Here is a 24,944-nt window from a genome sequence, read left to right as displayed (position 1 = left end):
TCTCACCCCCCCATTCTTCTGTCCTTCTCTCATCTCTCCCTCTCTGTCCCTATCTCCCTGTCTCCTTCTCTCTCCTCCAATTCCTCTGTCCTTCTCTCATCTCTCCCTCTCTCTCTCTGTCTATCCCTATCTCCCTCTCTCCTTTCTCTCCTCCAATTCCTCTGTCCTTCTCTCATCTCTCCCTCTCTCTCTGTGTGTCCCTATCTCTCTCTCTCTCCTCCAATTTTTCTGTTCTTCTCTCATCTCTCTCTCTTTATCCCTATCTCCCACTCTCCTTCCCTCTCCCCCATTGTTCCCTCCCTCTCTCTCCCCCCCTGCCTTTCTCCCCCACTCCCTCTCTGACTGTCCCCACTTAGTCCCAACGTTTTCTCGGGAATCCCCCTTACTGAGCCCCCCGCAGAATGATGGTCCGTGTCTCTGTGTCCTGTCTGCCCCCCCCAGAGCCCCCCGTGAGGGTGGTCGAGCCCCGGGACGAGGTGACGGTGGAGGCCCAGAGCTCAGAGCAGGTGAGGGGGCTGGAGGTGGAGGACAGTGGGACCCTACAGCTGGAGAGCCAGGGACCCTGCCACCGCCCGCTGCTGCCCGCCGCCCAGCCCCAGGATGCGAGGGACTTCGTGTGTGACACGGAAGACGACTCCGCCACCTTCTCTGTCGTCATCTCAGGTTGGTGGGGACCCATCTGCTGCAATAATAATAATAATAATAATAATAATAATAGCATTTATTAAGCGCTTACTATGTGCAAAGCACTGTTCTAAGCGCTGGGGAGGTTACAAGGTGATCAGGCTGTCCCACAGGGGGCTCACAGTCTTAATCCCCATTTTCCGGATGAGGTAACTGAGGCACAGAGAAGTTAAGTGACTTGTCCAAAGTCACACAGCTGACAATTGGCAGAGCAGGGATTTGAACCCACGACCTCCAAAGCCCGGGCTCTTTCCACTGAGCCACGCTGCTTCTCTATAGAGGAGCAGCGTGTAAAGGATGGGCTCTTGGGGGCCCTACTGCTCTTAACAATAATAATAATAATAGTATTTACTATTCATTCATTCATTCAATCGTATTTATTGAACGCTTACTGTGTGCCGAGCACTGTACTAAGTGCTTGGGAAGTCCAAGTTGGCAACATAGAGAGACGGTCCCTACCCAACAGCGGGCTCACAGTCTAGAAGGGGGAGACAGGCAACAAAACAAAACATATTAACAAAATAAAATAAATAGAATAAATATGTACAAGTAAAATAAATAAATAGAGTAATAAATATGTACAAACATATATACAGGTGCTGTGGGGAGGGGAAGGAGGTAGGTCAGGGGGGATGGGGAGGAGGAGAGGAAAAAGGGGGCTCTGGGAAGGCCTCCTGGAAGAGGTGAGCTGTCAGTAGGGCTTTGAAGGGAGGAAGAGAGCGAGCTTGGCGGATGGGCAGAGGGATTGGGGGCATTCCGGGCCCGGGGGAGGACGTGGGCCGGGGGTCGATGGCGGGACAGGCGAGAGCGAGGTACGGTGAGGAGATCAGCGGTGGAGGAGCGGAGGGGGCGGGCTGGGCTGGAGAAGGAGAGAAGGGAGGGGAGGTAGGAGGGGGCCAGGGGGTGGATGGATGGACAGCCTGGAAGCCCAGGGTGAGGAGTTTCTGCCTGATGTGCAGATTGATTGGTAGCCACTGGAGATTTCTGAGGAGGGGAGAAACATGCCCAGAGCTTTTCTGCACAAATACGATCCGGGCAGGACCGTGAAGTATAGATTGAAGTGGGGAGACTTCACTATGTGAAGTGGGGAGTAATTGACTATGTGTCAAGCACTGTTCTAAGCGCTGAGGTAAATACAAGGTGATCAGGTTGTCCCACTTGAGGCTCACGGTCTCAATCCCCATTTTACAGACGAGGTAAATTTACTTGTACATATTTACATATCTTCTAGACTGTGAGCCCACTGTTGGGTAGGGACTGTCTCTATATGTTGCCAGCTTGTACTTCCCAAGCGTTTAGTACAGTGCTTTGCACACAGTAAGCGCTCAATAAATACGATTGATTGATTGATTGATTTACTATTCTATTGATTTTGTTAATGATGTGCGTCTAGCTTTACTTCTATTTATTCTGATGACTTGACACCTGTCCACATGTTTTGTTTGGTTGCCTGTCTCCCCCTTCTAGACTGTGAGCCCGTTGTTGGGTAGGGACCGTCTCTCTATGGTGCCAACCTGTACTTCCCAAGCGCTTCGTACAGTGCTCTGCACACAGTAAGCGCTCAATAAATACAACTGAATGAATGAATGAATGAGGCCCAGAGAATAATAATAATAATGGCATTTATTATCACTTACCATGTGCAAAGCACTGTTCTAAGCGCTGGGGAGGTTACAAGGTAATCATGGTGTCCCACGGGGGGCTGACAGTCTTAATCCCCATTTTACAGATGAGGCAACTGAGGAACAGAAAAGTGAAGTGATGTGCCCAAACTCCCACAGCTGATAGTTGGTGGAGCTGGGATTTGAACCCATGACCTCTGACTCCAAAGCCCGGGCTCTTTCCACTGAGCCACGCTGCTTTCGACTCGCCCCAGGTCACTCAGCAAACAAGTGGCGGAGTCAGGATTAGAAGCCACGACCTCTGAGTCCCAAGCCCGGGATCTTGCCACTGAGGCAAGCTGTTCCTCCTCTTAGCGCTTAGTACCGGGCTCGGCACACAGTAAGCGCTCAATAAATATGAAAGATGAATGCTGCTGCTCCTCCTGGGGAGACTGGGTGGGGATGAGGGCACGGGGGGACGCTGACCTGGGGCTGGCATTGGGGTAGGGCCAGGGGGTGCAGAGAGCTGGGGCAAGGAGCTGGATTCAACTCTTAATACGGTGCTCTTCACACAGAAAGGGCTCGATTCGATTAAGTTCAGTAGTATTTATTAAGCGCTTACTGTGTGCAGAGCACTGGACTAAGCGCTTGGGAAAGTACAAAACAACAATAAACAGTGACATTCATTCAATCGTATTTATTAAGCACTTACTGTGTGCAGAGCACTGGACTAAGCGCTTAGGAATGTATAATACAACAATAAACAGTGACACATTCAATCGTATTTATTAAGCCTTACTGTGTGCAGAGCACTGGACTAAGCGCTTGGGAAAGTACAGAACAACAATAAACAGTGACATTCATTCAATCGTATTTATTAAGCGCTGACTGTGTGCAGAGCACTGGACTAAGCGCTTGGGAAAGTACAGAACAACAATAAACAGTGACATTCATTCAATCGTATTTATTTAGGGCTTACTGTGTGCAGAGCACTGGACCAAGCGCTTGGGAAAGTACAAAACAACAATAAACAGTGACATTCATTCAATCGTATTTATTCAGGGCTTACTGTGTGCAGAGCACTGGACTAAGCGCTTGGGAAAGTACAAAACAACAATAAACAGTGACATTCATTCAATCATATTTATTAAGCACTGACTGTGTGCAGAGCACTGGACGAAGCACTTGGGAATGTATAATACAACAATAAACAGTGACACATTCAATCGTATTTATTAAGCGCTTACTGTGTGCAGAGCACTGGACTAAGCGCTTGGGAAAGTACAGAACAACAATAAACAGTGACATTCATTCAATCGTATTTATTAAGCGCTGACTGTGTGCAGAGCACTGGACTAAGCGCTTGGGAAAGTACAGAACAACAATAAACAGTGACATTCATTCAATCGTATTTATTTAGGGCTTACTGTGTGCAGAGCACTGGACCAAGCGCTTGGGAAAGTACAAAACAACAATAAACAGTGACATTCATTCAATCGTATTTATTCAGGGCTTACTGTGTGCAGAGCACTGGACTAAGCGCTTGGGAAAGTACAAAACAACAATAAACAGTGACATTCATTCAATCATATTTATTAAGCACTGACTGTGTGCAGAGCACTGGACGAAGCACTTGGGAATGTATAATACAACAATAAACAGTGACACATTCAATCGTATTTATTAAGCGCTTACTGTGTGCAGAGCACTGGACTAAGCGCTTGGGAAAGTACAAAACAACAATAAACAGTGACATTCAATCGTATTTATTAAGCGCTTACTGTGTGCAGAGCACTGGACTAAGCGCTTGGGAAAGTACAAAACAACAATAAACAGTGACATTCATTCAATCGTATTTATTAAGCTCTTACTGTGTGCACAGCACTGGACTAAGCGCTTGGGAAAGTACAGAACAACAATAAACAGTGGCATTCATTCAATCGTATTTATTAAGCGCTGACTGTGTGCAGAGCACTGGACTAAGTACTTGGGAAAGTACAAAACAACAATAAACAGTGACATTCATTCAATCGTATTTGTTAAGCGCTGACTGTGTGCAGAGCACTAGACTAAGCGCTTGGGAATGTATAATAAAACAATAAACAGTGACACATTCAATTGTATTTATTAAGCGCTTACTGTGTGCAAAGCACTGGACTAAGCACTTGGGAAAGTACAAAACAACAATAAACAGTGACAGTCATTCAATCGTATTTATTAAGCGCTGACTGTGTGCAGAGCACTGGACTAAACACTTGGGAATGTATAATACAACAATAAACAGTGACACATTCAATCGTATTTATTAAGCGCTTACTGTGTGCAGAGCACTGGACTATGCTTGGGAAAGTACAAAACAACAATAAACAGTGGCATTCATTCAATTGTATTTATTAAGCGCTTACTGTGTGCAGAGCACTGTACTAAGCGCTTGGGAATGTATAATACAACAATAAACAGAGAAATTCATTCAATCGTATTTATTAAGCGCTGACTGTGTGCAGAGCACTGTACTAAGCGCTTGGAAAAGTACAACACAACAATGAACAGTGACATTCCCTACTCACAAAAAGGTCACACTGATTGATGAGCAGGTGGGTCCTTGGGTGGTGAGGGGGGTCCCAGAGCCCACCTAGATGCTGGACAGTTTGCCTCTCCCCCTTTTCAATCAATCAATCAATCAATCGTATTTATTGAGCGCTTACTGTGTGCAGAGCACTGTACTAAGCGCTTGGGAAGTACAAGTTGGCAACATATAGAGACAGTCCCTACCCAACAGTGGGCTCATAGTCTAAAAGGGCAGGCCCCCGCCAGTACAGTCTGTGGAGAGACAGCGGCGAGAGATCTGAGACAGAGAGAAGGGGAGAGGTCTGAGACGGAGAGGTGGGAGAGGTCAGAGATGGAGAGAGAACGGAGACAGAGAGGATGGGAAGAGTCTGAAATGAAGAGATGGAGAGAGATCGGAGACAGAGAGAAGGAGAGAGGTCAGAGATGGAGAGAGAACAGAGACAGAGAGAATGGGGAAGGTCAGAGATGAAGAGATGGAGAGAGATCAGAGACAGTGAGAAGGGGGTCAGAGATGGAGAGATGGGCAGAGGTCCGAATTGGAGAGAGATCAGAGACAGAGAGAAGGAGAGAGGTCAGAGATGGAGAGAGAACAGAGACAGAGAGAATGGGGAAGGTCAGAGATGAAGAGATGGAGAGAGGTCAGAGACAGTGAGAAGGGGGTCAGAGATGGAGAGAGGTCGGAGACAGAGAAGGGGAGAAGTCAGAGATGGAGAGATGGGAAGAAGTCCGAATTGGAGAGAGAGCAGAGACAGAGAGAAGGAGGTCAGAGACGGAGAGAGAGCAGAGACAAGAGAGAATGGGGAAGGTCAGAGATGAAGAGATGGAGAGAGATCAGAGACAGAAGTGGGGTCAGAGATGGAGAGAAGTCAGAGACAGAGAGAAGGGGAGGAGTCGGAGATGGAGAGAGATCAGAGACAGAGAGAAGGGGGGACAGAGATAGAGAGAAATCAGACAGAGAGAGAAGGGGAGGAGTCAGAGATGGAGAGATGGGAAGAGGTCCAAATTGGAGAGAGATCAGAGATAAAGAGAAGGAGAGAGGTCAGAGATGGAGAGAGGTCAGAGATGGAGAGAGAACAGAGACAGAGAGAATGGGGAAGGTCAGAGATGAAGAGATGGAGAGAGGTCAGAGACAGTGAGAAGGGGGTCAGAGATGGAGAGAGGTCAGAGACAGAGAGAAGGGGAGGAGTCGGAGATGGAGAGAGGGGGAGAGGTCCGAGCTGGAGAGAGATCAGAGACAGAGAGAGGGGGGGTCAGAGATAGAGAGAAATCAGAGACAGAGAGAAGGGGAGGAGTCAGAGATGGAGAGATGGGAAGAGGCCCGAATTGGAGAGAGATCAGAGACAGAGAGAAGGAGAGAGGTCAGAGATGGAGAGAGAACAGAGACAGAGAGAATGGGAAAGGTCAGAGATGAAGAGATGGAGAGAGATCAGAGACAGTGAGAAGGGGGTCAGAGATGGAGAGAGGTCAGAGACAGAAGGGGAGGAGTCGGAGATGGAGAGATGGGGAGAGGTCCGAGATGGAGAGAGATCAGAGACAGAGAGAAGGGGGGGTCAGAGATAGAGAGAAATCAGAGATGGAGAGAAGGGGAGGAATCAGAGATGGAGAGATGGGAAGAGGTCCGAATTGGAGAGAGAGCAGAGACAAAGAGAAGGAGAGAGGTCAGAGATGGAGAAAAGTCAGGCAGAAGGGGAGGAGTCAGAGATGGAGAGATGGGGAGAGGTCCGAGATGAAGAGAGATCAGAGATGGAGAGATGGGGAGAAGTCCAAGGTGGAGAGATGGAGAGAAGTCAGAGACAGAGAGAAGGGGAGAGGTCAGAGATGGAGAGATGGGGAGAGACCAGAGACAAAGGGATTAGGGAAGGTAAGAAGAGATGGAGAGATGGGGAGAAGTCTGAGACGTAGAGTTGGGGAGAGGTGGGAGATGGAGTGATGGGGAAAGGTCTGAAATGGAGAGATGGAGGGAGAAAAGATACATAGATATTGCCGATGGTAGTTACTGAACGCTTCCTGGAGTGGGGCTCAGTGGAAAGAGCACCGGCTTTGGAGTCAGGGGTCATGGGTTCGAATCCCAGCTCTGCCACTTAGCTGTGTGACTTTGGGTAAGTCACTTAACTTCTCCATGCCCCAGTTACCTCATCTGTAAAATGGGGATTAAGACTGTGAGCCCCCCCGTGGGACAACCTGATCACCTTGTTACCTCCCCAGCCCTTAGAACAGTGCTTTGCACATAGTAAGTGCTTAATAAATGCCATCATTATTATTATTATGCAATTATTATAATTATATAACATTTATTATTGTGTCTATTATTATTTCTATTTTTGTATTAAGTACTTCCTATGTGCCAGACACTGTAAAAATAATAATAATAATGGCATTTATTAAGTGCTTACTACATGCAAAGCACTGTTGTAAGTGCTGGGGAGGTTACAAGGTGATCAGGTTGTCCCACGGGGGGCTCACAGTCTTCATCCCCATTTTACAGATGAGGTAACTGAGGCACAGAGCAGCTAAGTGACTGGCCCGACGTCACCCAGCTGACAAGTGGCGGAGCTGGGATTTGAACCCATGACCTCTGACTCCAAAGCCCGGGCTCTTTCCACTGAGCCACACTGCTTCTCTGGGGTAGATACAAGATCATCGGGAGCGTTTGGGAGAGTCCAAGCCAACGGAGGTGCCGGACACGTTCCCTGCCCACGGCGAGCTGACAGCAGCATGGCGTAGTGACTAGATCCCGGGATTTGGAGTCAGAGGTCATGGGTTCAAATCCCGGCTCTGCCAACTGTCAGCTGTGTGACCCTGGGCAAGTCACTTCACTTCTCTGGGCCTCAGTTCCCTCATCTGCAAAATGGGGTTTGAGACCATGAGCCCCACTTGGGACAGGGACGGTGTCCAACCTGATTTGCTTGGATCCACCCCAGCGCTTAGTACAGTGCCTAGCATATAGTAAGCACTTACCAATACCACAATTATTATTATTATGATTATTATTGGGGGGAGACAGACCATAATAGGAAGACGTAATTTATAGATATGTACATCATTTATAGAGAAGCAGCGTGGCTCAGTGGAAAGAGCCCGGGCTTTGGAGTCAGAGGTCATGAGTTCAAATCCCGGCTCTGCCAATTGTCAGCTGTGTGACTTTGGGCAAGTCACTTAACTTCTCTGAGCCTCAGTTACCTCATCTGGAAAATGGGGATGAAGACTGTGAGCCCCCCGTGGGACAACCTGATCACCTTGTAACCTCCCCAGCGCTTAGAACAGTGCTTTGCACATAGTAAGCGCTTATGTATGTATATATGTTTGTACATATTTATTACTCTATTTATTTATTTATTTATTTTACTTGTACATATCTATTCTATTTATTTTATTTTGTTAGTATGTTTGGTTTTGTTCTCTGTCTCCCCCTTTTAGACTGTGAGCCCACTGTTGGGTAGGGACTGTCTCTATATGTTGCCAATTTGTACTTCCCAAGCGCTTAGTACAGTGCTCTGCACACAGTAAGCGCTCAATAAATACGATTGATTGATTGATTGATTGATTAAGAAATGCCATTATCATTATTATTATTATTATTATGTCATCGACGGTAGCTGTTGAGTGCTTCCTGGGTGCAGAGCACTGTGTTAAGCGCTTGGGAGAAGTAGCATGGCTCAGTGGAAAGAGCCCAGGCTTGGGAGTCAGAGGTCGTGGGTTCTAGTCCCGGCTCCGCCACCGATCAGCTGTGTGACTTTGGGCAAGTCACTTGACTTCTCTAGGCCTCAGTGACCTCATCTATAAAATGGGGATGAAGACTGTGAGCCCCACGGGGGACAAGCTTACCTTTATCTCCCCCAGCGCTTAGAACAGTGCTTGACCCATAGTAAGCGCTTAACAAATGCCATCATTATTATCATTATTATTATTATTGGGAGAATCCAATACCAAAGAGTTGGGAGTCACGTTTCCTGCCCGCAAGGAGCATATAGACTAGAGAGGGAGACAGACAGTAATCAAAATAATTTATAGATGTATAGGTCATCGATGGTGGTTGTTGAGCGCTTCCTGAGTGCAAAGCACTGTCCTAAGCGCTTGGGAGAGTCCAATACAACAGAGTTGGCAGAACGGTTCCCTGCCCACAGCGAGCTCAGCCGTTCTAATAATAATAATATTATTATTAGGCCCCTCTAATAATAATAATAGTGATGGCATTTGTTAAGCGCTGACTATGTGCAAAGCACTGTTCTAAGCGCTGGGGGGGATACAAGGTGATCAGGTGGTCCCATGGGGGGCTCACAGTCAATCCCCATTTTCCAGACGAGGTCACTGAGGCCCAGAGAAGTGAAGTGACTTGCCCAAAGTCACCCGGCCGACAATTGGCAGAGCCGGGATTTGAACCCATGACCACCGATTCCAAAGCCCGGGCTCTTTCCACTGAGCCACGCTGCTTCTCTGAACATCTAGACCATCAGTTCGTTGCGGGTGGGGAACGTGTCCGTCAATTGCTGCACTGGACTGTCCGAGCGCTTAGCCCGGTGCTCCGCACCCAGGAAGCGCTCAGTAAATCCGCTTGACGGACTGAGCGACTGACTGAGCCCTTTCCTCTCCATCCAAACCGCTACCCTGCTAATTCAAGCTCTCATCCTATCCCGTCTGGACTACTGCACCAGCCTTCTCTCTGATCTCCCATCCTCGTGTCTCTCTCCACTTCAATCCATACTTCATGCTGCTTCCTGGATTGCCTTTGTCCAGAAATGCTCTGGGCATGTCACTCCCCTCCTCAAAAACCTCCAATGGCTACCGATCAGTCTGCGCATCAGGCAGAAACTCCTCACCCTGGGCTTCAAGGCTGTCCATCCCCTCGCCCCCTCCTACCTCACCTCCCTTCTCTCCTTCTACTGCCCAGCCCGCACCCTCCGCTCCTCCACCACTAATCTCCTCACTGTACCTCGCTCTCGCCTGTCCCGCCATCGACCCCCCGGCCCACGTCCTCCCCCGGGCCTGGAATGCCCCCAATCCCTCTGCCCCTCCGCCAAGCTAGCTCTCTTCCTCCCTTCAAGGCCCTGCTGAGAGCTCACCTCCTCCAGGAGGCCTTCCCAGACTGAGCCCCTTCTTTCCTCTCCCCCTCGTCCCCCTCTCCATCCCCCCATCTTACCTCCTTCCCTTCCCCACAGCACCTGTATATATGGATATATGGTTGTACATAGTTATTACTCTATTTATTTATTTATTTTACTTGTACATTTCTATCCTACTTATTTTATTTTGTTGGTATGTTTGGTTTTGTTCTCTGTCTCCCCCTTTTAGACTGTGAGCCCACTGTTGGGTAGGGACTGTCTCTATGTGATGCCAATTTGTACTTCCCAAGCGCTTAGTACAGTGCTCTGCACATAGTAAGCGCTCAATAAATACGATTGATTGATTGATTGATTGACTGCCGTCCGTCTCGGCCCACAGAGGCTCCAGTGACTCTAGCCGGAGGCCACCGGGACCTGCAGGGGACGGAGGGAGACCCGGCCACCTTCAACGGCGACTCGTCCCGGGCCCAGGCTGAGGTCACCTTGGACAAGGTCAGCGTCCGCAACGTGTCTCCCGGGGCCTAGTGGCTAGAGCTTGGGCCTGGGACTCACAAGGTCAAGGGTTCTAATCCTGCCTTCCTCACAAATCAGCTGTGTGACCTTGGGAGAGTCCCTTCCCTTCTCTGGGCCTCAGTCCCCTCACCTGGAAAATGGGGATGAAGACTGGGGGCCCCCACGTGGGACAGGGATTGAGTCCGACCGGATTCGCTTGGGGCTACTCCTGTGATTATTCACTCTTTCAATTGTATTTAGGGAGTGCTTACTGTGTGCAGAGCACTGGACTATGCACTTGGAAAACGTGCCTGGCACATAATAAGCGCTTAACCAGTAGCAACGTCATCTTTATTGTTATTATTATCATTATTATTATTTTGTCCGTCCATCAGTGTGCCCAGGACTGGGACAGCAGCCCCTCTGCGGCGGTGGGGGCAGACAGCAGTGCCGTGGTCGACGTCGGAGGCCGGAGGGCCCAGATCACCATCCAGGGTAGGGGCCGGATGGCTGGACCCACTGGGGGTGGGTGGGCGGAGGGGGAGGGGGCTTCCCAAGGGGCTGAGGGCGGCGTGGGGCTCGTCCGGCTGGACGACAGAGACAGAGAGACAGGGACGGAGACACAGAGAGAGACAGAGAAGGGCAAAGGTGGAGGGCCCGGGGTGCAAAGTAAGGGGGGGGCCTGGACTAGGGAAGAGCCTGGGGGTGGGAGGAGGAGGAGAGGAGGAGGAGGAGGAGGAGGAGGAGGAGGAGGAAGAGGTGTTGGGGGGGGAGGGATGGGGGTTGAGGGGAAGGGGGAGAAATGAGAAGAGGAGAGGAGTTAGGGGAGGAGGAGGGAGATAGAGCGGGAGGAGGTGAGAGGGAGGAGAAGGGAGGTTAGGGGAGGAGAAGAGGGAGTTGCGGGGAGAGTGTTAGGGAAGGAGGAGAGGGGGTTGTGGAAGAAGGGGGATGGGGAAGGGGGTTAGGGGAGGAAAAGAGGGGGTGGGGGAGGAGCAGGAGGAGTGGGGAGGGGGTTGGGGAGGAGAAGAGGGGGTGGGGAGAGGGGACCAAGGAAGGGGGGAGGAGAGGTTAGGGGAGGAGAAGAGGGGGTTGGAGGGAGAGTGTTGGGGGGGAGGAGAGGGGGCTGGGGAGGAAGGGGAATGGGGAAGGAGGAGGGGGGGTTGCAGGAGAGGGGGCAGGGGACCAGGGAAGAGGGGAGAGGGCTTGGGGAGGAGGAGGAGAGGGGGCTGGGGAGGAAGGAGGATGGGGAAGGAGCGGGGGGGGGGAGAGGGGGTTGGGGAGGAGGGGGAGGGCGTTAGGGAAGTGGCGGGAGGGGACCAGGAAAGGAGGGGAGGGAGTTGGGGAGGAGAAGAGGGGGCTGGGGAGGAAGGAGGATGGGGGCGGAGGGGGGGGAGACGATGTTGGGGAAGACCAGGAGGGGGGAGGGGGGGTTAGGGGAGGAAAAGGGGGAGAGGGGACGGGGGGGAAGGGACCAGGAAAGGGGGGGGGAGTAGCGGGTTAGGGGAGGGGGAGAGCTGGCTGGGGGGGAGAGTGTTTGGGGGGGAGAGGGGCGGGCTGGGGAGGAAGGGGGGAGGGGGTTAAGGAAGGGGGGGCTGGGGAGGAGCGGGGGGGAGGGGGGCAGGGGAGGATAAGGGGGGTGGGGGAGGGAGTTAGGGAAGAGGGGGGAGAGGACCAAGAGAACAGTGCTCAACGCTTAGAACAGTGTTCAGCACATAGAAGAGCTTAATGCCATTTAAAAAAAGAGGGGGGAGGAAGAGGGATGGGGAAGGAGGAGGGGTGAGGGGGTTAGGGGAGGAAAAGAGGAGGTCAGGAGGTCATGGGTTCTAATCCCGCCTCCACCACTTGTCTGCTGTGTGATCCTGGGCAAGTCCCTTCACTTCTCCGGGCCTCAGTCACCTCATCTGTCAAATGGGGATGAAGATTTGGAGCCCCCCGTGGGAGAACCTGATCACCTTGTATCCCCCCCAGCGCTTAGCACAGTGCTTGGCGCATAGTAAGCGCCTACAAAGTGGTACTATGAGGGGCTGGGTGGGGGGAGGTGCTTTTGGGATTGGGGATGAAGACTGGGAACCCCCCGTGGGACAACCTGATCACCTTGTATCCCCCCCCAAGCGCTTAGCACAGTGCTTGGCGCATAGTAAGTGCCCAGTGTGGCTCAGTGGAAAGAGCCCGGGGTTGGGTAGGGACCGTCTCTATATGTTGCCAACTTGGACTTACCAAGAGCTTAGTACAGTGCTCTGCACACAGTAAGCACTCAATACGGTTGGTTGAGTGGTCAGAAGTCATGGGTTCGAATCCTGCCTCCACCACATCTGCTGTGTGACCTTGGGCAAGTCACTTCACTTCTCTGGGCCTCAGTTCCCTCATCTGCAAAATGGGGATGAAGACTGTGAGCCCCACGTGGGACAACTTGATCACCTTGTATCCCCCCATCGCTTAGAACAGTGTTCTGCACATAGTAAGCGCTTAACAAATGCCATCATTATTATGATTATTATTACAAAGTGGCATTATGAGGGGTCTGGGTGGGAGGAGGTGCTTTCGGGATTGGGGATGAAGACTGTGAGCCCCCCATGGGGCCACCTGAGCACCTTGTAGCCCCCCCAAGCGCTTAGCACAGTGCTTGGTGTGTAGTGAGTGCCCAGTGTGGCTCAGTGGAAAGAGCCCGGGCTTTGGAGTCAGAGGTCATGGGTTCGAATCCCACCTCCGCCACATCATCATCATCAATCGTATTTATTGAGCGCTTACTATGTGCAGAGCACTGTACTAAGCGCTTGGGAAGTACAAATTGTCTGCTGTGTGACCTTGGGCAAGTCACTTCACTTCCCTGGGCCTCAGTGACCTCATCTGGAAAATGGGGATGAAGCCTGTGACCCCGTGGGACAACTTGATCACCTTGTATCCCCCCCCAGCGCTTAGAACAGTGCTCTGCACATAGTAAGCGCTTAACAAATGCCATTATGATGATGATGATACTTACAAAGTGGCTTAGAACAGTGCTTTGCACATAGTAAGCGCTTAATAAATGCCATTATTATTAGTATGATGATGAGGGGTGTGGGCGTGAGGAGGTGTTTTGGGGATTGGGGCCGTTGTTGAGGAGGTCGGTGGGCTGAGTGTGTCCCCCTCCACAGACGACGTTGGGCGCCCCGCCGTGTGGGGGCTGCGGCCCGTCTGGGCCCGGGAAGGGGACACCGCCACCTTCCAGTGCTCCGTCACCGGGAACCGCATCGGGAACCGGAACGGGATCGGGAACGGGAAGGAGGCCGAAGAGGAGGAGGAGGGGCAGGAGGACGAGGAAGATGAGGCCCACCGCGCCCAGCCCTGCTGGCGGCAGCAAGGCCGCCTCCTGCGGCCCGGACCCACAGTGCGCATGCGCCGAGAAGGTTCGACGCCCCGCCCTCGGGGGGGGGTCTTGTCGCCTCCGGCTCCGCCCCCTGGGGGGGGTCCCCGTCTCATCAAGCTCCGCCCCCTGGGGGGGCCTTGTCACCTCCGGCTGCGCCCCAAGGGGGGGGGTCCCCCGTCTCTTCAGGCTCCGCCCCCTGGGGAGGTCCCCGTCTCGTCACGCTCCGCCCCCTGGGGGGCCTTGTCACCTCCGGCTCCGCCCCCTGGGGGGGTCCACGTCTCCTCAGGCTCCGTTCCCTGGGGGGGGGCCTTGTCACCTCCGGCTGAGTCCCATGGGGGGGGGGGGTCCCGTCTCCTCAGGCTCCGCCCCCTGGGGGGGCCTTATCACCTCCGGCTCCGCCCTCTGGGGGCGTCCCGTCTCCTCAGGCTCCGTTCCCTGGGTCGGGGGGGGCCTTGTCACCTCCGCCTCCGCCCCCTGGGGGGCGTCCCGTCTCTTCAGGCTCCGTCCCCTGGGCGGGGGGCGCTTGTCACCTCCAGCTCCGCCCCCGGGGGGGGGCCTTGTCACCTCCGGCTCCGCCCCCTGGGGGGTCCCGTCACTTCAGGCTCCGTCCCCTGGGGGGGGGGCCTTGTCACCTCCGGCTCCGCCTCCTGGGGAATCCCGCCTCCTCTGGCTCCGCCCCCTGTGGAGGGTCCCGTCTCCTCAGACCCCGCCCCCTCAGGGGGTCCCGTCTCCTCAGACTCCTCCCCCTGGGAAGCCTTGACACCTCCGGTTCCGCCCCCTGGGGGCGCATCCCGTCTCTTCAGGCTCCGCCCCCTCGGGGGGCCTTGACACCTCCGGTTCCGCCCCCTGGGGGCGCATCCCGTCTCTTCAGGCTCCGCCCCCTCGGGGGGCCTTGTCACCTCCGGCTCCCCCCCCGGGGGGTGTCCCGTCTCTTCAGGCTCCGTCCCCTGGGGCGGGCCTTGTCACCTCCGGCTCCGCCCCTTGGGGGGGTCCCCGTCTCCTCAGGCTCCGTCCTCTGGGGGTGCCTTGTCACCTCCAGCTCCGCCCCCTGGGAGGGTCCCCGTCTCATCAAGCTCCGCCCCCTAGGGGGAGCCTTGTCACCTCCGGCTGCGCCCCAAGGGGGGGGTCCCCGTCTCTTCAGGCTCCGCCCCCTGGGGGGGGTCCCCGTCTCGTCACGCTCCGCCCCCTGGGGGGCCTTGTCACCTCCGGCTCCGCCCCCTGGGGGGGTCCACGTCTCCTCAGGCTCCGTTCCCTGGGGGGGCCTTGTCACCTCCGGCTGAGTCCCATGGGGGGGGGGTCCCGTCTCCTCAGGCTCCGCCCCCTGGGGGGCCTTATCACCTCCGGCTCCGCCCTCTGGGGGCGTCCCGTCTCCTCAGGCTCCGTTCCCTGGGTGGGGGGGGCCTTGTCACCTCCGCCTCCGCTCCCTGGGGGCGTCCCGTCTCTTCAGGCTCCGTCCCCTGATGGGGGTCTTGTCACCTTATGTTCCGCCCCCTAGGGGGGCCTTGTCACCTCCGGCTCCGCCCCCTGGGGGGGGTCCCGTCACTTCAGGCTCCGTCCCCTGGGGGGGGGGCCTTGTCACCTCCGGCTCCGCCCCCTGGGGGGAATCCCGCCTCCTCAGGCTCCGCCCCCTGTGGAGGGTCCCGTCTCCTCAGACCCCGCCCCCTCAGGGGGTCCTGTCTCAGGCTCCGCCCCCTGGGGGGGCTTGTCACCTCCGGCTCCGCCCCTTGGGGGGGTCCCCGTCTCCTCAGGCTCTGTCCCCCGGGGGTGCCTTGTCACCTCCAGCTCCGCTCCCTGTGAGGGTCCCCGTCTCATCAAGCTCCGCCCCCTAGGGGGAGCCTTGTCACCTCCGGCTGCTCCCCATTGTGGGGGGGGGGTCCCCGTCTCTTCAGGCTCCGCCCCCTAGGGGGGGTTCCCCGCCTCCTCAGGCTCCGTCCCCTGGGGGGGCCTTATCACCTCCGGCTGCACCCCATGGGAGGGGGGTCCCGTCTCCTCAGGCTCCGCCCCCTGGGGGGCCTTATCACCTCCGGCTCCGCCCTCTGGGGGGCCCGTCTTTTCAGGCTCCGCCCCCAGGGGGGCCTTGTCACCTCCGGCTCCGCCCCCTGGGGGTGTCCCGTCTCTTCAGGCTCCGTCCCCTGGTGGGGGCCTTGTCACCTCATGCTCCGCCCCCTAGGGAGGCCTTGTCACCTCCGGCTCCGCCCCCTGGGGGGGGTCCCGTCTCTTCAGGCTCCGTCCCCTGGGGGGGGGGGCCTTGTCACCTCAGGCTCCGCCCCCTGGGGGGGTGTCTCTCCAGGCTCCGCCCCCTGGGACCTTGTCACCTCCGGCTCCGCCCCCTGGGGGAATCCCTCTTCCTCAGGCTCCGCCTCCTGTGGAGGGTCCCGTCTCCTCAGACCCCGTCCCCTCAGGGGGTCCCGTCTCAGGCTCCGCCCCCTGGGGGGGTCCCGTCTCCTCAGACTCCTCCCCCTGGAGGGCCTTGTCACCACCGGCTCCGCCCCTTAGGGGGGGTCCCGTCCCCTCCGGCTCCGCCCCCTGGGGGAGGGCCTTGTCACCTCAGGCTCCGCCCCCACCGCAACACACTCCCATCAGGCCACGCCCTCTCCTGCCCCGCCCCCACATGACCACGCCCTCCCAGACCCCCGCCCTCGTGTGCCACGCCCTCTCAGGGCCCTCCCCCATTGGACGGAGCCTGCCCCGTCCCCGCCGCCATTGGACCACGCCCGCCCAGGCCCCGCCCCATTGGACCGCGCCCTCCCAGGCTCCTCCCCCATTGGGCCGTGCCCCCTCGAGCTCCGTCCCCATTGGACCATGCCCGCCCAGGCCCCGCCCCCATTAGACCCCGCCCTCCCAGACTCCTCCCCCATTGGGCCGTACCCCCTCGTGCTCCGTCCCCATTGGACCACGCCAACCCAGGCCCCGCCCCCATTGGACCCCGCCCTCCCAGGCTCCTCCCCCATTGGACCACGCCCTCTCGGGCCCCGCCCCTATTCTCTGCCGTTCATTCAATTCAATCGTCTTTATTGAGCGCTTACTGTGTGCACAGCACTGGACTAAGCGCTTACACTTATCGGCGGTGTGACTTTGGGTAAGTCACTTCACTTCCCTGGTCCTCAGTGACCTTATCTGGAAAATGGGGATGAAGACTGGGAGCCCCGCGTGGGACAACCTGACCACCTTGTATCCTCCCCCAGCGCTTAGAACGGTGCTTGGCGCATAGTCAGAGCTTAACAAATGCCATCATTATTATTATAATTATTATTAATATATGTCAAGCACTGTTCTAAGCGCTGGAGTAAATGCAGTCTAATCAGGTTGTCCCACATGGGGCTCACAGTCTTCATCCCCATTTTACAGATTCATTCAATCGTACTTATTGAGCGCTTACTGTGTGCACAGCACTGTACTAAGCACTTGGGAAGTACAAGGTGGCAACATAGAGAGACGGTCCCTACCCATCATCATCAATCGTATTTATTGAGCGCTTACTATGTGCAGAGCACTGTACTAAGCGCAGGCTCAGAGAAGCTAAGTTCACTTGCCCAAGGGTACACTGCAGACATGTGGCGGAGCTGGGATTAGAATCCATGACCTCTGACTCCCAAGCCCCTAGTAAGCACTTAACAAATACCATTGTTATTATTATTATTATTATTATTATCATTATTATTATTATTCCCAGTCCTTTCCCCCTGGAGGCCGAGGCCTCTGGACCGTCCCCATCCTCCTCGCCCCCTGAGACCAGGCCCAAGACCAGGTCCTCTCCTGGTCCTTTCCCCCCGGAGGCCGAGGTCGCGGTCTTGGACCGTCCCGTCCACCCGGTCCACCCCACCGTGCCTCAGTTTCTCCCCAGCTGTGATCTTGGGCCATGGGCACCCCATCCTCGCTCCACTCCCAACTCCCGGGGCCTACCACCTCCGCCCGGACGCTCCCCCCGTCCTTCCCGCTCCCCTTGACGCCCAGTTCGGCCCGGTGACCGGGGGGGGGACCGTCCCCCGTCTTCTCCCCTGACCCGCAGGGAACAGGCACTTTCTGATCCTGAGCGAGCTGTGCGTGGAGGATGCCGGGGAAATCAGCTTCCAGGCTGGGGATGCGGTGTCCGTGACGCAGCTGGAGGTCGAGGGTGAGGCAGGGGGTCGTGGGTGGCTAGGGAGGGGATAGGGGGTCTACTGGGGGTGGGAGAGGAGGCAGGATCCAGTGGGAAAGGCTGAGTGAGGGAAGGGGCTGGGGGGCGAAAGGCCTGGAGTGAGGAGGGGGCTGATATGAGTGAGGAAAGGGGCTTGTTTGTGGCGGGGAAGGGCTACGTGGCTCAGTGGAAAAAGCCCGGGCTTTGGAGTCAGAGGTCATGGGTTCAAATCCCAGCTCCGCCGCTTGTCAGCTGTGTGACTTGGGGCAAGTCACTTAACAATAATAATAATAATAATGGCATTTATTAAGTGCTTACTATGTGCAAAGCACTGGGGAGGTTACAAAGTGATGAGGTTGTCCCACGGGGGGCTCACACTCTTAATCCCCGTTTGACAGATGAGGTAACTGAGGCCCAGAGAAGTGAAGTGACCTGCCCAAAGTCACAGAGCTGACAATTGGCGGAGCTGGGATTTGAACCCATGACCTCTGACTCCAAAGCCCGGGCTCTTTCCACTGAGCCACGCTGCTTCTCTAAGCAGCCCAGGCTTGTTTGTGCTGGGGGGAAGGGCTATGTGGCTCAGTGGAAAGAGCCCGGGCTTTGGAGTCAGAGGTCATGGGTTCCAATCCCGGCTCCGCCGCTTGTCAGCTGTGTGACTTTGGGCAAGTCACTTAACAATAATAATAATAATAATAATGGCATTTATTAAGTGCTTACTATGTGCAAAGCACTGATCTAAGCACTGGGGAGGTTACAAGGTGATCAGGTTGCCCCATGTAGGGCTCACAGTCTTCATCCCCATTTTCCAGATGAGGGAACTGAGGTCCAGAGAGAAGTGAAGTGACCTGCCCAAAGTCACACAGCTGACAATTGGCGGAGCAGGGATTTGAATCCATGACCTCTGACTCCAAAGCCCGGGCTCTTTCCACTGAGCCACGCTGCTTCTCTAAGCAGTCCGGGCTTGTTGGGGGTGGGGAGGGGGATGGGCTACGTGGCTCAGTGGAAAGAGCCGGGGTTTGGAGTCAGAGGTCACGGGTTCAAATCCCGACTCCGCCGCTTGTCAGATGTGTGACTTAGGGCAAGTCACTTAATAATAATAATAATAATAATAATGGCATTTATTAAGTGCTTACTATGTGCAAAGCACTGTTCTAAGCACTGGGGAGGTTGCAAAGTGATGAGGTTGTCCCACGGGGGGCTCACAGTCTTAATCCCCGTTTTACAGATGAGGTAACTGAGGCCCAGAGAAGTGAAGTGACTTGCCCAAAGTCACACAGCTAAGTGGCAGAGCTGGGATTCGAACCTGTGACTTAGCTTCTCTGTGCCTCAGTTCCCTCATCTGTAAAATGGGGATTAAAGACTGTGAGCTCCCCATGGAGCTCCTGATCACCTTGTGACCTCCCCAGCGCTTAGAACAGTGCTTTGCACATAGTAGGTGCTTAATCAATGCCATCAGTACGGGGAGAGGGTTAAAACCAATGGGGTGGTGTTGGTAGGGGGAAGTACTGGTGAGAAAGGACTTAAATAAAAATAATGGTATTTGTGCCAAGCACTGTACTAAGCGCTGGGGGAGATACAGGGTTATCAGGTTGTCCCACTTGGGGCTCCCAGTCTTCACCCCCATTTTCCAGATGAGGGAACTGAGGCACAGAGATGTGAAGTGACTTGCCCAAAGTCACACAGCAAAGTGGCAGAGTCAGGATTAGAACCCACAACCTTTGATTCCCAAGCCCGGGCTCTTTCCACTGAGCCACGCTGTTTCCCCTATTGGGGAGGGGGCTGAAATGAGTGGAAGGGGCTGAATGGGGCAAGAGACTTAATAATAATAATAATGATGGCGTTTATTACACGCTTACTATGTGCCAAGCACTGTTCTAAGCGCTGGGGAGGTTACAAGGTGAACTGGTTGTCCCACGGGGGGCTCACAGTCTTCATCCCCATTTTCCAGATGAGGGAACTGAGGCCCAGAGAAGTGAAATGACTTGCCCAGAGTGACCCAGCTGACAAGTGGTGGAGCTGGGATTTGAACCCATGACCTCTGACTCCAAAGCCCGGGCTCTTTCCACTGAGCCACGCCGCTTCTCATAATCAATCAATCAATCAATCGTATTTATTGAGCGCTTACTGTGTGCAGAGCACTGTACTAAGCGCTTGGGAAGTCCAAGCTGGCAACATATAGAGACGGTCCCTACCCAACAGTGGGCTCACAGTCTAGAAGGGGGAGACAATGGGGGGGTTATGCCATGTGCCAAGCACTGTGCTGAGCGCTGGAATCCTCTCATCCCCCCGTCTTACCTCCTTCCCTTCCCCACAGCACCTGTATAGATGTATATATGTTTGTACAGATTTATTATTCTATTTATTCATTTTACTTGTACATATCTATTCTATTTTATTTTGTTAATATGTTTGGTTTTGTCTCCCCCTTCTAGCCTGTGAGCCCACTGTTGGGTAGGGACTGTCTCTATGTGTTGCCAATTTGTACTTCCCAAGCGCTTAGTCCAGTGCTCTGCACATAGTAAGCGCTCAATAAATACGATTGATGATGATAAACATATTTTGTTTTGTTGTCTTTTAGACTGTGAGCCCACTGTTGGGTAGGGACTGTCTCTATGTGTTGCCAATCTGTACTTCCCAAGCGCTTAGTACAGTGCTCTGCACATAGTAAGCACTCAATAAATACGATTGATTGATTGATTGATTGATTGATTGTCTGTCTCCCCCTTCTAGACTGTGAGCCCACTGTCGGGTCGGGACCGTCTCTAGATGTTGCCAATATAAACATATTTTGTTTTGTCGTCTGCCTCCCCCTTCTAGACCGTGAGCCCGCTGTTGGGTCGGGACCGTCTCTAGATGTTGCCAACTTGTTGCCAAGCGCTTAGTCCAGTGCTCTGCACACAGTAAGCGCTCAATAAATACGATTGATTGATTGATTGATTATGAGAAGCGGCGTGGCTCAGTGGCAAGAGCCCGGGCTTTGGAGTCAGAGATCATGGGTTCAAATCCCAGCTCCGCCACTTGTCAGCCGGGGACAAGTGTCAGGGAGGGGCCCGGCCTGTGACCCCTTGTGACCTCTCGTGACCCCTGACCCCTCTCCGGCCTGGTCCCCCAGCATCGCCCGTCCTCCTGGTGCGACGGCCTCCGCGGGAGAAGACGGTGCTGGCCGGACGGCGGGCCGGGCGGGACATCGCCCGGACGGTCCTGCTGGTGGAGGGAGGTCAGTCGGGGTCATCATCAATCGTATTTATGGAGCGCTTACTGTGTGCAGAGCACTGGACTAAGCGCTTGGGAAGTACAAATTGGCAACACATAGAGACAGTCCCTACCCAGCAGTGGGCTCACAGTCTAGAAGGGGGAGACAAAACCAAACATATTAACAAAATAAAATAAATAGAATAGATATGTACAAGTAAAATAAATAGAGTAAAAAATATGTACAAACATCTATACATATATACAGGTGCTGTGAGGAAGGGAAGGAGGTAAGATGGGGGGATGGAGAGGGGGAGAGGTCGGGGGGAGGGTCAACGCAAGGAGGGGCGGCGGGGTCAGTGCAGAAGGAGGACCAGCAAATAATAATGACGACGGTGTTCGTTACGCGCTTACTGTACGCTCTCGGCGCTGGCGTGATCAATCAATCAATCGTATTTATTGAGCGCTTACTGTGTGCAGAGCACTGGACTAAGCGCTTGGGAAGTCCAAGTTGGCAACATCTAGAGACGGTCCCTACCCAACAGCGGGCTCGCAGTCTCGAAGGGGGAGACGGACGACAAAACCAAACATGTTAACAAAATAAAATAAATAGAATAGATATGTACAAGTAAAATAAATAGAGTAATAAATCTGTACAAACATATATACATATATACAGGTGATAATAATAATAATAATAATAATGGCATTTATTAAGCACTTACTATGTGCAAAGCACAATTCTAAGCGCTGGTAGATACGAGGTAAGTGCTTAGTCCGGTGCTCTGCGCACAGTAAGCGCTCAATAAATACGACTGAATTGAATGAAGAGTAAGCAGGTTGTCCCACGTGGGGCTAACGGTCTTCATCCCCATTTTACAGATGAGGCAAATGAGGCCCAGAGAAGTGAAGTGACTTGCCTAGGTTCACGCAGCAGTCAAGGGGCAGAGCCGGTATTAGAACCCGGCTAAAGGTCAGCACGGGGCAGTAGGTCAGCTGCTTCTTCTCCCCTCTGCGCCCCAAATCTATCGTCTCCTCTCTCCCTGCATCTTCTCCTCTGCTCTCTCCATCCTCCCCCTCTGCACCCCAATTCTCCCCTCTCCTCTCCCGCTGCATCTTCTCCTCTGCTCTTGTCATCCTCCCCCTCTGCCTCTTCTCCCCTCTGCAACCCAATTCTATCGTCTCCTCTCTCCCTGCATCTTCTCCTCTGCTCTCTCCATCCTCTCCCCTGCACCCCAATTCTATCGTCTCCTCTCTCCCTGCACCCTCCTCTGCTCTTGTCATCCTCCCCCTCTGCCTCTTCTCCCCTCTGCACCCCAATTCTATCATCTCCTCTCTCTCTCTGCATCTTCTCCTCTGCTCTCTCCATCCTCCCCCTCTGCACCCCAATTCTCCCCCTCCTCTCCCCTCCCCCTGCATCTTCTCCTCTGTTCTCTCCATCCTCCCCTCTGCACCCCAATTCTATCCTCTCCTCTCTCCCTGCACCCTCCTCAACTCTTGTCATCCTCCCCCTCTGCCTCTTCTCCCCTCTGCACCCCAATTCTATCGTCTCCTCTCTCCCTGCATCTTCTCCTCTGCTCTCTCCATCCTCTCCCCTGCACCCCAATTCTATCGTCTCCTCTCTCCCTGCACCCTCCTCTGCTCTCTTCATCCTCCCCCCTGCCTCTTCTCCCCTCTGCACCCCAATTCTATCGTCTCCTCTCTCTCTCTCTGCATCTTCTCCTCTGCTCTCTCCATCCTCCCCTCTGCACCCCAATTCCATCATCTCCTCTCTCCCTGCACCCCTTTGCTCTCTTCCTCTTGTCTCTCTGCCTCTTCTCCCCTCTGCACCCCAATTCCATCATCTCCTCTCTCCCTGCACCCCTCCTCTGCTCTCTCCCTCTTGTCTCTCTGCTTCTTCTCCCCTCTGCGCCTCAATTCCGTCATCTCGTCTCTCCCTGCACCCCTCCTCTGCTCTCTCCCTCTTGTCTCTCTGCCTCTTCTCCCCTCTGCGCCTCCATTCATCATCTCCTCTCTCCCTGCACCCCTCCTTCTCCTTTGCTCTCTCCATCTTGTCTCTCTGCCTCTTCTCCCCTCTGCGCCTCAATTCATCATCTCCTCTCTCCCTGCACCCCTCCTTCTCCTTTGCTCTCTCCATCTTGTCTCTCTGCCTCTTCTCCCCTCTGCGCCCCAGTTCCATCATCTCCTCTCTCCCTGCACCCCTCCTCTGCTCTCTCTCTCTCTCGTCTCTCTGCCTCTTCTCCCCTCTGCACCCCAGTTCCATCATCTTCTCTCTCCCTGCACCCCTCTTCTGCTCTCTCCATCTTGTCTCTCTGCTTCTTCTCCCCTCTGCACCCCAATTCCATCATCTCCTCTCTCCCTGCACCCCTCCTCTGCTCTCTCTCTGCCTCTTCTCCCCTCTGCACCCCAGTTCCATCATCTCCTCTCTCCCTGCACCCCTCCTCTGCTCTCTCCATCTTGTCCCTCTGCTTCTTCTCCCCTCTTCGCCCCAGTTCCATCATCTCCTCTCTCCCTGCACCCCTCCTCTGCTCTCTCCGTCTTGTCCCTCTGCTTCTTCTCCCCTCTGTGCCCCAATTCCATCATCTCCTCTCTCCCTGCACCCCTCCCCTGCTTTCTCTCTGCCTCTTCTCCCCTCTGCGCCCCAGTTCCATCATCTCCTCTCTCCCTGCACCCCTCTTCTGCTCTCTCCATCTTGTCTCTCTGCCTCTTCTCCCCTCTGCGCCTCAATTCCATCATCTCCTCTCTCCCTGCACCCCTCCTCTCCTCTCTCCATCTTGTCTCTCCGCCTCTTCTCCCCTCTGCGTCCCAGTTCTATCCTCTCAAGTCTCCCTGTCCTCCTGCGGGGCTGTCCGCCTTCTTCCTCTCTCTGTGTCCTCTCCGCGCCCCAGTCCTGTCCCTCAATGGGGTCCGTCCTTCTGTTTCCTGTGCTGCCACTCCGAGCTCTTCAGGGCTCTCAGTGGCTCTGACCCTGTTTGTTCCCAATGTCCAGGCCAGCGCCGGACACAGCCGAGCGGCAAGGAGAAACCCACTGCCCCATGAGCTTTCGGGACCCCCACCAGGGGCAGCTGGGGGAGGGTTGAGGGAGACAACGGTAAGCGCTCAATAAATACGACTGAATGAATGAATGACAAGGGGGAACCCTGGGAAACTGAGGCTTGCCCTTGGGGTTGGAGAAGCAGCGTGGCCTAAAAATAATAATAATTATTATCATTGCATTTGTTCGGCGCTTCCTATGTGCCAAGCACTGTTCTACAAGGTAATCAGGTTGTCCCCCGTGGGGCTCACTCTTTTAATCTCCATTTTACAGATGAGGGAACTGAGGCCCAGAGAAGTGAAATGATTTGCCCAAGGTCACACGGCAGACCAGTGGCGGAGTCGGGAGGAGAACCCACATCCTCCGACTCCCAAGCCCGGGCTCTTGCCACTGAGCCCCGGTGTCAGAAGGACATGAGAGGGTCAGAGAAGCAGCGTGGCTCAGTGGAAAGAGCCCGGGCTCTGGAGTCAGAGGTCATGGATTCAAATCCTGGCTCCGCCAATTGCCAGCTGTGTGACTTTAGGCAAGTCACTTATTTCTCTGGGCCTTAGTTACCTCATCTGTAAAATGAGGATTAAGACAGTGAGCCCCCCGTGGGACAACCTGATCACTTTGTAACCTCCCCAATGCTTAGAACAGTGCTTTGCACATAGTAAGCACTTAATAAATGACATCATTATTATTATTATTTTATTGAGTTCTCACCAGGCCTCCGCCAATTCTCAGCTGTGTGACTTTGGGCAAGTCACTTCACTTCTCTATGCCTCAGTGACCTCATCTGTCAAGTGGGGATGAAGACCGTGAGCCCCCCGTGGGACAGCCTGATCACCTTGTAACCTCCCCAGCGCTT

The 24,944-nt window shown here is 54.4% G+C and overlaps 1 protein-coding gene across 1 annotated transcript in view; it reads left to right on the top strand.

The window, feature by feature from the left end:
* The window catches only part of OBSL1 (obscurin like cytoskeletal adaptor 1), a 73,549-nt gene that overhangs the window by 46,914 nt on the left and 1,691 nt on the right, over positions 1–24,944 (top strand). Inside the window, exons 11-16 of the mRNA XM_038752459.1 lie at positions 442–663; positions 10,293–10,405; positions 10,810–10,900; positions 13,540–13,791; positions 17,761–17,865; positions 20,981–21,085. Of these exons, the coding sequence (XP_038608387.1) occupies positions 442–663; positions 10,293–10,405; positions 10,810–10,900; positions 13,540–13,791; positions 17,761–17,865; positions 20,981–21,085 (888 nt within the window). The remainder of the gene's footprint in view (positions 1–441; positions 664–10,292; positions 10,406–10,809; positions 10,901–13,539; positions 13,792–17,760; positions 17,866–20,980; positions 21,086–24,944) is intronic.

The sequence above is a fragment of the Tachyglossus aculeatus genome, chromosome 1 (genome assembly GCF_015852505.1).
Source record: "Tachyglossus aculeatus isolate mTacAcu1 chromosome 1, mTacAcu1.pri, whole genome shotgun sequence".
Taxonomy (NCBI): domain Eukaryota; kingdom Metazoa; phylum Chordata; class Mammalia; order Monotremata; family Tachyglossidae; genus Tachyglossus; species Tachyglossus aculeatus.
The sequence above is the reverse complement of the archived record's forward strand: the minus strand, read 5'-3'. Positions and strand labels throughout refer to the sequence as shown.